This window comes from Oryctolagus cuniculus, chromosome 9 (genome assembly GCF_964237555.1).
Source record: "Oryctolagus cuniculus chromosome 9, mOryCun1.1, whole genome shotgun sequence".
Lineage (NCBI taxonomy): Eukaryota > Metazoa > Chordata > Mammalia > Lagomorpha > Leporidae > Oryctolagus > Oryctolagus cuniculus.
The window spans coordinates 76616171-76630423 of record NC_091440.1 but is presented as its reverse complement, the minus strand read 5'-3'; the positions used below and the strand labels follow the sequence as shown (position 1 = coordinate 76630423).

Here is a 14253-nt window from a genome sequence, read left to right as displayed (position 1 = left end):
TACTCAACTCAGTAGCTATCTCCTTGAAGAGTCTCTACTCTATGTTGCCTAATAATACCACCCCCTGCAGTTCATAACAGCACACTCAGTCTTCACCATGTAGCCTGACATTAGTTATACTATTATTCTTTACATGCCCAGCTCCCTGAAGGGACCGACTGAGTCTATATCTTATTATGCTTTTCACAGGGCCCAGCGTAAGTCTTTCTCATTTTCTATACCATTATTGTATAAAAATAAATCTGTAACAAAGAAATATTTAGTATAATTCCAAATCTGTTCCTCCTGGAAAGTTTATCGTTAATCACTTCATTTAAAGGCCTGCAATGGAGCTTACCAATGATCCCATCAAAAACACATGATTTTGGATTAAGCATTCTGTATTGCTTCTTGAATGGCAGTGTCAACTTTAAAACTGAAGATTTGAGTGTATTATCAAAAGTGGTCCAACTTATGAAAACCATAACACATTAAACAGTAATGTTTACGTGACTAAACTTAATTGAAAATAAATCAAACACTTTGCTTTTCAAATGTGTCCCAATATCATGCTCAATCGGACTTGCCCCAAATGGTGGAGTTAGAACTGTGCCAGGGGATCCCAATACAATCCCATCAAGGTGGCATGTACCAATGCCATCTCACTAGTCCAGGTGATCAATTTCAGTTCACAATTGATCACACTGATAGGTCTAAGAGTCAAAGGGATCACATAAACAAGACTAGCGTCTGCTAATACTAACTGATAGAATCAAAAAGGGAGAGAACAATCCATCATGGGAAGCGGGATACACAGCAGACTCATAGAATGGCAGATGTCCTAAATAGCACTCTGGCCTCAGAATCAGCCCTTAAGGCGTTCGGATATGGCTGAAGAGCCCATGAGAGTATTTTAGGCATGGAAAGCCAAGACACCCTGGGGGAAAAAAAAAAAAAGAAGAAGACTTAAATGACAGATCTCTGCAAGTGAGATCCCAGTAGAAAGAACTGGGCTCCATCAAAGAAGGAGGTACCTTTCTCTGAAGGGAGGAGAGAACTTCCACTTTGACTATGACCCTGTGGGAATAAGATCGAAGTCAGCGAACTCAAAAGGCTTCCATAGCCTTGGCAACTCATGACAAGAGCCTAGGGAGATTACTGACACCATAAACAAGAGTGTCAAATTGTTAAGTCAACAACAGGAGTCACTGTGTACTTACTTCTCATGTGGGATCTGTCCTTAGTGTGTTGTCCAATGTGAAGTAATGCTATAACTAGTACTCAAACAGTATTTTGCACTTTGTGTTTCTGTGTGGGTGCAAACTGATGAAATCTTTTTAATATATACTAAATTGATCTTCTGTATATAAAGATAATTGAAAATGAATCTTGATGTGAATGGAATGGGAGAGGGAGTGGGAGATGGGAGGGGTGTGAGTGGGAGGGAAATTATGGGGAGGGGAAGCCATTGTAATCCATTAACTGTACTTTGGAAATTTTATATTTACTAAATAAAAAATAAATAAATAAATAAATAAGTGTCCCAATATAATTTTGAAACAATGTTACAGAAATTTATAGACTCGCAACTTTACAGAAAAGAGTTTATATTTACTTTTTTAAAGATTTATTTATTTATTTGAAAGAGTTACACACAGAGAGGAGAGGCAGGGAGAGAAAGAGTCTTCCATCCGCTGATTCACTCTCCAGATGGCTGCAACAGCCAGAGCTGCGCCAATCTGAAGCCAGGAGCCAAGAGCTTCCTCTGGGTCTCCTATGAAGGTGCAGGAGCCCAAGAACTGGGCCCATCCTCCACTGCTTTCCCAGGCCTTCACAGAGAATTGGGTCAGAAGTGGAAAACCGGGACTCAAACCGGCATCCATACGGGATGCCGGCACTGTGGCCCGCAGCTTTACCCACTACACCACAGCGCCAGCCCCGACAGGTTCTATTTATTAATATATATAGTGAGTTTGCTATGAGGCTAAGAGTACTTGATAAATACAGAAAGGCTGAATGAGTGAAAACCACTTCAGTTTTACAGATCCCATCAGCAGCTAGATTTTTAGCTCTGAATTTCATGTGTTCATTCACAGATATTTCACGATGTCGAAACTGACAAAGTCATTATTGAATTGTTGAACTGTCCAATCCTATATGACGACGTTAAAGTCAGATTTCTCTCTCGGGTAAGTAATCAAGAAATTACTTCTGCTGTTGTACTTGTTTGCTCTTTTGATTGATTTTGATTTAGGACTTCTATTGCTACAAATCCCAAGAGCAGAGATGAGAGACATCAATCCGTAACCAGGAATAAGAAAGCATCATATCACTAACATATTTTCAAAAAAGAAAAACACATGTAATCTAAGATATTTTGCTCTTTTTTAAAAAAAGTTCTATATAATTCACATGTATGAAGCTCCTTTGTGTTTTTCTAAATTCTACTTGATATATATATATATAAAACTAATCAAAAAACTCACAAAAACCAAGGAGCTAAAAAAACGTGTTTTTACTACATAGCAGTGACAACTTCTTTGTTTTATACCTTTAAAATACATTGCTATAAACTGAATGGGACTTTGCTTTTCTCGAAGTTGATGCTTATTACAAATAGTATTCATTAACCCTATATTTAACTTAAAATTAACCTTATTTTAACACTATATTTAACCCTATATTTAACTTCAAATAAATAAGAATGCCTTTCATTTTCTTTACTTGAACATATCTGCATAACTTCTACTGACCAGCCATAAATTGTTGTGTTTGCATATTATTCTGCATATAACAAATTTATAATCCTCAATAGTTTCTTTTTTATGTTTTTAAAAAACTTCTATTTAATAAATATAAATTTCCAAAGTACAGCTTTTGGATTACAGTGGCTTTTCCCCCTATAACCTCCCTCCACCCACAACCATCCCATCTCCCACTCCCTCTCCCATCCCATTCACGCAAGATTCATTTTCAATTATCTTTATAGACAGAAGATCAATTTAGTATATATTAAGTAAAGATTTCAACAGTTTGCACCCACACAGAAACACAAAGTGTAAAATACTGTTTGAGTACTAGTTATAGCATTCACATTGAACAACACATTAAGAACAGAGATCCTACATGGGGAGGTAAGTGCACAGTGATTTCTGTTGTTGATTTAACAACTGACATTCTTGTTTATGGCGTCAGTAATCACCCGAGTCTCTTGTCATGAGCTGCCAAGGCTATGGAAGCCTCTTGAGTTCGTCGACTCCAATCTTATTTAGACAAGGTCATAGTCAAACTAGAAGTTTTCTCCTCCCTTCAGAGATATAGGTACCTCCTTCTCTGATGGCCTGTTCTTTCCGCTGGGATCTCACTCACAGAGATCTTTCATTTAGGTTGGTTTGTTTGTTTCTTTTTGCCACAGTGTCTTGGCTTTCCATGCCTGAAATACTCTCATGGGCTTTTTTAGCCAGATGCAAATGTCTTCAGGGCTGATTCTGAGGCCAAAGTGCTGTTTAGGACGTCTGCCATTCTGTGAATCTGCTGTGTATCCTGCTTCCCATGTTGGATCATTCTCTCCTTTTTAATTCTATCAGTTAGTATTTGCAGACACTAGTCTTGTTTATGTGATCCCTTTGACTCTTAATCCTATCATTATGATCAATTATGAACTGAAATTGATCATTTGACTAGTGAGATGACATTGGTACATGCCACCTTGATGGGACTGAATTGGAATCCCAACATGTTTCTAACTCTACCATTTGGAGCAAGTCCGATTGAGCATGTGCCAAACTGTACATCTCCTCCCTCTATTATTCCCACTCTTATATTTAACAGGGATCACTTTTCAGTTACATTTAAACACCTAAGAATAATTGAGTGTTAATTACAGAGTTCAACCAAAGGTATTAAGTAGAAGAAAAAAATAGTAAAAGGGATAAAGTATTAAGTTGTTCATAACAGTCAGGTCAAGGGCTGATCAAGTCATTGTTTCTCATAGTGTCCATTTCACTTCAACGGGTTTCCTTTTTGGTGCTCAGTTAGTTGTCACCGATCAGGGAGAACAGATGATATTTGTCCCTTTGGGACGGGCTGATTTCACTCAGCATGATGTTTTCAGGATTCCTCCATTTTGTTGCAAATGACCGGATTTCTTTCTTTTTTTTTTTACTGCTGTATAGGATTCCATAGAGTACATATCCCATAATTTCTTTATCCAGTCTACTGTTGATGGGCATTTAGGTTGATTCCAAGTCTTAGCTATTGTGAATTGAGCTGCAATAAACATTAAGGTGCAGACAGCTCTTTTAATTGCCAATTTAACTTCCTTGGGGTAAATTCCAAGGAGTAATCCTCAATAATTTCAATTCATATTCCTATGAAGTCATCAACCAGAACTGCCAACAAGTATGCTGGGCAACTTAAAAGTTATTTCTTGTACCTTCCTTCATCCCCTGCTTGCTGCCTGTTGGAAAAGAATCTTGTAAGTATTCAGATGGTCACTGAGTTGAAACAAGTCTGGGTAGTTACCACACTGGCTGGTGGCCTCCTACCTAATGGAGCTGCTCTAAATTCTCAAACAGTGGTTTCTAAGTAGAAGCAATGGTGTAAAGGTCATTGGCCTAGGGTACTTGGGTAACATCCAGCCTCTGATTATGAAAGCACTCAAAATGTCAGATATTTCTATCATCATCAACACTGTATCATCTTCAGTAAGTAGGGCTAACTATTCAGTGCAGCTGTTCCTTATAGAAATGGTTGATATTTGTTGAATATGCCAGTAGTTTGGTCTTGAGGGCTCTCTGGAGGGTGGCTGTAAACTGTAGCCTGCCCTGACAGGACTGCAGGTGAGGTGGTCATGGAGGTTTACACTGTGCTTTTCACAGGATGCTTCATTATCCTGGCAGATGCCTGATGCCTAAGTGCCTGACTGTGAGCAGCAGCTGTGGCTCTCCCAGGAAACCTGTTTTCTTCCCAGAATCTTTTATTTAAAGGATACAAACTTCATGCATTTCATAAATCCAACTTCAGGAACACAGTGATTTATGCCACCATACCCGCTCTGCCACCCACACTCCTACCACTCTTCCTCCTCCCTCTCAGTCCCATTCCTAATTTTTTACTAAGATCTATTTTCAATTAACTTTATACCTATCTGATTAACTTTATACTAGGTAAAACATTCAACAAATAGTATGGAAAATAAAAGTGTTCCTCAACAGTCAAGACAAAGGCTGTTCAAAGTCACTGCATCTCAAAGTGTCAATTTCACTATAATAGATCACCTTTTAGGTGCTCTGTTAGTTATCACAGATGAGAGAGAACATAAGGCATTTGTATTTTGGGGACTGGCTTATTTCATTAAGTATAATGTTGTCCAGTTTCATCCATTTTTTTTTTGCAAATAACAGGAATTCATTTTTTATTCACTTTATTTTTTTGACAGGCAGAGTTAGAGAGAGAGAGAGACAGAGAGAAAGGTCTTCCTTTTCCCTTGGTTCACCCTCCAAGTGGCTGCTACGGCAGGTGCATTGCGACCAGAGCACTGCACCAATCCAAAGTCAGGAGCCAGGTGCCTCCTCCTGGTCTCCCATGCAGGTGCAGGCCCAAGGACCTGGGCCATCCCCCACTGCACTCCTGGGCCACAGCAGAGAGCTGAACTGGAAGAGGAGCAACCGGGACAGAATCCGGTGCCCCAACCAGGACTAGAGCCAGGATGCTGGGGATGAACCAACAGTAAACCAAACCCTAAACTAGTAGAAAAAAAGAAAAAACTAAAATTAGAGAAAAAAAAATTCAACAAAATTGAATTCAAAAAACAATACAAAATATCAGCAAACTGAAGAGCTATTTTTGAAAAAATAAACAAACTATTGGCCCAGCTAACCAAAAAAAAAAGACAGAGTAGACCCAAATCAACAAAATTAGAGATGAAAAAGGAAATGTAACAAAAGAAACCAAGAAATAAAAAGAATCATCATAAGATACCCTAATCCCATGTTGGTGGGAATGTAAACTGGTAAAGCTGCTCTGGAAGACAGTTTGGAGATACCTCAAAAATCTGAATATAGACCCACCATTTGACCCAGTCATCCCACTCCCAGGAATTTACCCAAGGGAAATGAAATCAGTAAACAAAAGAGTTATCTGTACCTCCATGTTTATTGCAGCTTGATTCACAATGCTAAGGCATGCAATCAAAATAAATACCCATCAACCAAAGACTGGATAAAGAAATCATAGGATACATACACTATGGAATACTACACAGCAGTAAAGAAAAAATGAAATTAGTTCATTTGCAACTAAATGGATGAATCTTGAAAACATCATACTTAGTGAAATAAGCCAGTCCCCAAAGGACAAATACCATATGTTCTCTCTCAACTGTGAGAATTAATAGAGCACCTAAAACAAAATCTGTAGAAGTTAAATCAACATTCACTTCAAGAAGGGATGACTTGAGCTCCCCTTATCTTGACTGTCGAAGAACAGTTTTTGTTATTTTTCCTTCATACTATTTTTTGAATTTTTTACTTAACAGTTAACCATATATATGTATATATGTATATGTATATATATGTATATGTATATAAAGTCAATTGAAAATAGATCTCAGTAAAAAATAAGAGTGGGAATAAGAGAGGGAAGAGGAAGTTTGTAACTGTAAAGCTCTATAATTCTGCATATATTCCTGTGGACTTAATTCTAAGGGTACAGTTTAAAAACTTGTCATGGGACTCCAAATCCCATTAAGCCTGATGGTAAAAATCCCATCTTGGTTGTTAAAGTGGTCATATTAAGTGTTAAAGTGATCATATATATATATATATGATCAAGTGCCTGGTAATAATAATAGAATTAAAAAAGAGAATGTTCCAACATGGGAAGTAGTTCACACAGCAGACTAACAGAATGACCATCACTTCAATAATACTCTGACATCAGATTCAGCTCTTCAGTCTTCCTGGTCTGGCTGAAAAGCACATTGAGAGCATTTCAGGCAATGAAAGTCAAGACACTGGCAAAAAATGTGCTACGTGAAGGAACTCTGTAGTGAGACCCCAGCAGAAAGAATTGGCCATCAAAGAAGGATGTACTTTTCTCTAAAGGAAGGAGAAAGCTTCCACTTTGCTTATGCCCTTGTCCAAATACTGACAGTTAGTGGACTTCCAAGGTTTCCATAGCCTAGGCAGATCATGTCAAGAGCTTCAGGTGGTCACTGATAATCATACATAAGATAAATTGTTAGTTAAATTAGTTGTTAAATTAACAAAAGGAGTCACTGTGCACTAACACCCCATGTAGGACCTCTGCCCTCAATGAGTTTCATTATGAGTTAACTATAATACTACTCCTCAGTTTGTGTATGTGTGCAAACTGTTGAAATATTTACTAAGTATAGGTCATATGGTAGGTCTGTGTACAAAGTTAAGTGAAAATGAATCTTAATGGAGAATGAGACTGGCAAAGGGAGAGGGAGGAGGTGGTGGGGTGGGAGTATGGGTGGAAGGGTGGGTATGGTGTGAAGAATAACTATATTTCTAACATTGTACTTAGGAAATTTGTATTCCTTAAAAAATAAATTAAAAACAAAAAAGGCAGAGAGAAGAGACTGCCCATCGGCTAGTTTATGCCTCAACTCCCCACAAGAGCCATGGCTGGGGAAAGCTGAGGCTGGGAGCCAGGAATTCAAATCTGGTCTCCCATGTGGGTTGCAGGGACCCATCACCTGTTGCCTCCAGGGTGTGCACTAACAGGAGGCTGGAATCAGGAGCTGAGCTGGGACTTGAATCCAGGAACTCTTATATAGGATGTGGGTGTCCCAAGTGGCATCTTAACTGCTATGCCCAAAGCCCAGGCTATCCTTGAAATTCCTGATAGAAACAAAAGGACAAAGCAACAGCATTCTATTAGTCTCCTCCTTGTCTCTAGGTGTATTATCAAGGAGTGCTGCCTATTTAATGGGTACAGTTGTTAGAGCAGTATATAGAGGCATAAATGAAGGGAAGACGCCAAAGAGATTATTCTGTGGAACTAGTTCTTGGTATCAATTTTACTATGAAAATAACCATTTTTTCTTTAACCATGTCTTTTTAGAATCTCCCCAAATACTACGACAACTGTGCATTCTTCTTTTGGTTCAATACAGCTTTCATACAAAATAACAGGTATGGATATAGTATAAATCCAATAGAAACAGCCTAATCTTCAATGCCTGTGTGTAAGATATAATGGCCATTCTTTTGCCAATTGTTATAATCTCTTCATTACACTTATTCAATGTGATTATTTAAAACCTAGATGAGACTCAACTGTTGCATGATCCTCATGGGCCATGCCAGAGAACTGTGTTCTAAGTTACAAAGGATTAAAATCAGATCCTGAGTATGGTGATAACGTACTCCCAGTAAATTCAATATGATTATGCACAGTACCTTGAATTCAAAATATAGCAGGTCCCCAGTAAGTGCTGATCCACTTAGAAGCAATCATCAACCTATGCTAATCTAAAGCACAATTTCTGGAGGCTCTCCCAAAGGGAGAGCAAGTTCAATGGGGGAGCCTGGATCCGAGTCATTGTACTGATGTAAGGCTGCCACAAAACACACCAGACACCAGAGTTAGAGGAAAGGTTTATCATTGGGTGGGGGGAGCCAGATGGGCTGGGGAAAGAGGGCAAGAGGGTAAGAGAGCAGGAGAGCATAACAGAAAGAGGGATCAAGAGAGAAAAGAAATAATTTATTAGTCTCCCAATTGCACATTTTTCTAACAACTCAATCAGGAAACTTTTTATTAAAAAGCATTTATTAAGTGGATTTCAAGGTTATCATTCCAAAGACCTTTTTACCCATACCTGGAACTCATTCCTGAATCTAGAAATGCTCTACTTTGGGGTTATGTTCTGTGGGGGTGAAAAGATGGTATCAACATACCCTACAACCCAAAGGAAAAGATACTTTGAAAATTATTCAAGTTAGAGTGAAGTTGGTTGCAATTGCATGTGGCTCTATTTGATATTCATCACATCCAACCCTACTCTGCTGCAAATCTGAACTGGCTCGAGTGCCATCCCAAGTCCTATAAGACAGCAGAGGGAACATCTCACACACACTCCTGTGATACACGCACATTTAATAGATTTTGAAGGCGAATGCTGCATTTCATGGAAAATTTTTATGCATTTATATCTGGAAGTAAACAAACAATAAACTTTGATTCATTACATGGGCAAAGTCCCTCAAATAGAGAAACCTGGTGCTACTCCTGAAAAATGGCTGTTACTACAGTGTACAGTTTTGTCCTTTGAAACAATGTGTTCATACTGGAGAAGCAATATTAGATCATTTTTATGTAAGTTTCTAAAGATTTCTGTAAGCTTTACATGTACACACTACTTGGCAAAGCAGATTTTATAGCTATCAGGATGTTGTTTGGCCAAAAACACCAATGTCATTCTTAAAAAAAAAAAAAACAGTATTATTGGGTTTTATTATTCTTTAAAGATTCATTTATTTGAAAGTTGAGAGTGTTGTGGCACACTGGGTTAAAGCCTCTGCCAGGGAGAGGGAGAGGGAGAGGGAGAGGATGAAGAGGAGGAAAAGGGAGAGGGAGAGAAGGAGAGGAGGCAGAGGGAGAGAGGGGAGAGGGGCAGAGGGAGAGGGAAGAGGGAGAGGAGGGGAGATGGAGGCAGAGGAGGGAGAGAGGGGAGAGGGGAGTGGGAGAGGGGAGATGGAGAGGGAGATGGAGACATAGAGGGAGAGGGAGAGCATGAAGAAGGGAGAGAAGGGGGATAGAGGGAGAGGGAAGTGGGGGGAAGAGGGAGGAGAGGGAGAGAAGGAGAGAGAGAGGGAAAGGGAGAGGCATGATGTAGGCAACAAATGTCCAAGCCATTGGGCCATCTTCTGCTGCCTTCCCAGGCCATCAGCAGGGAGTTGGAGCAAAAGTGGAGCAACTGGAACTCAAACAAGCACTCCAATATGGGACGCCAGCATTGCAAGTGGCAACTTAACCCACTATACCACAATGGTGGCACTGTTATTGGGTCTTATTACACATCAAGCCTCTGGTGGCATTGTCATCTATGCAAACATGCTTTATCAATCTTGGATGTCATTAATTCTATAACAGGAGATGCTAAAAGATTTGGTAGTATGTTGTCACTGAGGTACTTGTTAGCGAAGATGAAGGTATTCTGTGAGGGATGTGGAGGAAGCCAAGTAAGACACAAAAAAAGGCTGAGGTTCTAAATGTGGTGAGCAAGGCTTTTCACGAAGGCCAAGGGGGCCTACTGCAGGGCTTGACTGTTAGTCCTAAAATAAAATGTAATGTGTGCTTGCTTTTCCTCCTTAGGCTGTATTTAAGACGAAATGAATTGGACAACCCACACAAACGAAAAGCCTGGAAAATTTACAGTTCATGTTTCTCAGTTGAGATGTACTTCAATCAGACCTAAGGTAATTATCCTGTACCTGGTACTCTTTTTAGTGTAGCTCCTCTTATAACACACATCATATGCTTCCCAATCGGTACCACACATGTTTTCCAAAGCTATCTATTTGTAGGCACATATACTGACTTTTGTGCATGTATATAATTGTATATAGTTGAGAAATTAAACATTAAAGTGTCAATGGTGATTTTTTAAAAAATGTATTTATTTGAAATGCAGAGCAACCGAGAAAGAGTGAGTATGTAAAAGAGAAAAAGAGAGAGAGCATATCTTCCATCCACTGGTTCACTGCTCAAATGGCCACAGGACCAAGGCCAGGAGCCCAGTACTCTTTCCAGATCTCCTACATGGATGGCAGGGGTCCAGGCACTTCAGCCATCTTCACTCCCTTCTCAGGCACATTAAGAGGAAGGTGGATCAGAAGCGGAGCAGCTGGGAGCTAATCTGCACTCCAACAGGGGACACCAGTTACAAGCAATGGCTTAACCGGCCACACCACAATGCTGACCTATATTTCTTTCCTTTTTAAGTAATATACTTCATGGGAAGTTTCCATCTTATGATGAGATAAATGAGAACAAAGGGCAAAGGAACATTAGGTTATAATTCTGGATAACTGTGATACCAAACTCTTATATCAAATGATTGATTTTATTGTCTCATCAATATGTATTTACTTACACATTTTTGGGAAAGTATTTAACACTGCTTTGTTTCACATTTGTAACTTCAGATTTTCAAAAAGCTAATTTCTATTTTCTTCCTCTACTTGATTTGCAAACTCTCTGTTACCAAACATCAACGCAGCAGCAAAGACTAAAATTTAAACCCAGGAAAGAAAAATGTTTCACACACCAGTCCCCAGCACTGACACACTGTTCTCTTGTTCCAAGTACTATACAGGTAGCTTATGTGACAAACTTCAGTTACACACACACATAGCAGGAGGGTAATGCAATCTTGGTAAACACAGAAAATAAAGAATTATCAGTAACTTCTTTTTGTGTGCAAAAGACAAAAGAAATAGTAAATAATTGGAATTATTTTAAAATCCATCAGTCCTGCTCAAACCAGCTTCATCCATGCCTGGGGAACTCTGAGGAAGACAGCCCTGTGGCCACAGGGAATCACTTTTTCTTGACTACTGTTGCTTTAAGTACTTTTATTAAAATTCATTTTTATTAAAAGTTTTTGTGAGGCCAGTGCTGTGGCTCACTAGGCTAATCCTCCGCCTACAGCGCCGGTACCCCGGGTTCTAGTCCTGGTCAGGGTGCCGGATTCTGTCCCGGTTGCTCCTCTTCCAGTCCAGCTCTCTGCTGTGGCCCGGGAGTGCAGCGGAGGATGGCGCAAGTGCTTGGGCCCTGCACCCCCATGGGAGACCAGGAGGAAGCACCTGGCTCCTGGCTTCAGATCGGCGCAACGCACCGGCCATAGGGCCACCTGGGGGGGTGAACCAACTGAAAAAGGAAGACCTTCCTCTCTGTCTCTCTCTCTTTCATTGTCTAACTCTGCCTGTCAAAAAAAGTTTGAGATGACATTTTAAATTTATATTACAGTCAAAGGTTTAATGTTCTACTGAATAAAAAGTTCAAAAAATAAAAAAAAAAAATAGAAAGACCATAGTCCAGCAGAAAAATAGGTGAGGACTATAATCAATAACCAAGTGAAAAGATGTCCAACTTCACTCATATAAAGCAAATTTTAAAAGTCACAGAAGCATTCTTACCATTGGAGCATATAATTCTTATCAATCTGTTGGTCAATCATTTAATACAAACTTTAACCCTTTCCATTTCCCTTTCCTTTCCTTCCTCCTCTATCATTTTCTTTTAACTTTAGCTCCCATGCATAAGGGCAAACATGTAGTATTTACCTTTCTTCTATGGCCAGCTGATTTTGATCAACATGATGTCTTTCAGTTCAAACCATTTTGCTGCAAATGATAGGATTTCATTCTTTTTTTATAGCTGAAGAGTATTCCATTGTGGTATATGCATGTATGTGTATGTATCACATTTCCTATATCCAGTCACCTAATAATGGACACCTTGGTTGACTGCATTTTGGCTACTGTGAACAGGGCTGCCATAAGTATGGTGGAACATGTATCTCTGATAAAATGATTTATCCAGGAATGGGACTGCTGGTTCCTAGGGCAAATCTATTTCTAGTTTCTAAGGAAATTTCCATACATTTTCCACAGTGGCTGCACTAATCACATTCTCACCAACAGCATAAAATAGTTCCCCTCTGTCAACATCACCAACATTGTTGTTTTCTTTCTTTTGGATAACAGCCATTATGAAAGAGGTGAGGTGATGTCTCATTGTGGTGCGGATTTGCATTTCTCTAATGGCTAGTAATGCTGAGCACTTTTTCATTTATTTTTTGGCCATTTGTACTTTTTTGAAAACTGTTTATTCAAATCCTCTGCCCATTTCTTCAATGAATTGGTTGTTTTCTTATTGTTCAGTTTTTAGAGTTGCTGATCTATTTTAGATACTAGCCCTTGCTGGATAAGAGCTTGGAATATTCCCTCCCAGTCTGTTGGATGTCTCTTCACTCTGTTGTTTCCTTTGCTGGGCAAAAGCTTCTGAGATTCATATAAGGCCATTTTGTTTACTTTTACTTTTGTTGCCTGCATTTTAGGTCTTAAGAAGTCATCTACTCCATTGCCTTGAAGTGTTTTCCTTGTTTTCTTGTAACTATTTCATAGTCTCAGGTCTTAAATTTAGGTCTTCAATCCAAGTGAGTTTTGTATCTGGCAACAGACAGGAACCTAACTTCATTCTATATCCAATTTTGCCATTACCATTTATTGAAAAGACTATCCTTCCTTTAATGTTGTGTTCCGTCTGGGCACTTTTGTCAAAAATCAGCTGTCTGTATTCATGGGGATTAAATTCTGGTCTCTCTACTATGTTTCAGTGGTCTATGTGCCTGTTTTTATGCCAGTAGCATGCTGCTTTTATTACTATAGCTTTGTAGTATGCTTTGAAGTCAGACACTGTGATGCCTGCAACTTAAATTTTTTTCCCACGATTGCTTTGTCTATTCTGGGACTTTTGTAAAATTCCAAGTGAATTTTTAAGATTTTTTTCTTTAAAGAGTTTCATTGGTATTTTGATAGGAATTGCGTTGAATCTGTAGATTGCTTTGAGTAGTACAGATATCTTAATATTCTTTCTATCCACGAGCAAGGAACTTGTCTGTGTGTGTGCGTGTGTGTGTGTTCATGATTTCTTACATTTTATAGTGTTCATGGTAGAGATTCTTCACTTCTTTGGTAAATTTATGCCTAAATATTCGATTTTTTGATGGCTATTGTGAATGGGACTTTTTTCTTGATTTCTCTTGCCCAGTTCATTACTGATGTACAAAAAGTTACTTTTTTTGTATGTTGGCTTTCTAACCTTAGACTGTATTCATTTATCAATTCAAATGCTTTTTGCTAGAGTGTTTAGGCTTTTCCATGTACACTATGTCATACATGTCAACAGGGATGTTTTGACTTCCTCCTTTGCAATTTCAAAGTTCAATTTCTCTTCCCAAATTGTGCCTCAAACTTCCAATACTACATTAAATAAGAGTGATGAAAGTGGGCATCAAAGCAACTTAAGTCTGTCACACTAGCTTTCTTGGTGGAAATACACTACTACTTTCAGGAAGGGACACGGGTGCTGAAATTGCACCAATGTTAAGAACTTAAAAAAAAAAAAAAAGAGGGAAGGAAACTCCAACTTTTAAGAATTTTTTTAAAGACTTATTTATTTAAGAGGCAGTTACAGAGGGAGAGACAGAGAGAGAGAGAGAGCTCCAATCCTCTG

At 38.9% G+C, this 14253-nt stretch overlaps 1 protein-coding gene across 1 annotated transcript in view; it reads left to right on the top strand.

The window, feature by feature from the left end:
- The window catches only part of LOC127487168 (phosphatidylinositol 3,4,5-trisphosphate 3-phosphatase TPTE2), a 94851-nt gene that overhangs the window by 64797 nt on the left and 15801 nt on the right, over nucleotides 1-14253 (top strand). The window contains exons 22-24 of the mRNA XM_070048998.1: nucleotides 2076-2168; nucleotides 8074-8144; nucleotides 10327-10430. Coding sequence (XP_069905099.1) covers nucleotides 2076-2168; nucleotides 8074-8144; nucleotides 10327-10429 — 267 coding nt within the window. The 3' untranslated portion in view covers nucleotide 10430. The remainder of the gene's footprint in view (nucleotides 1-2075; nucleotides 2169-8073; nucleotides 8145-10326; nucleotides 10431-14253) is intronic.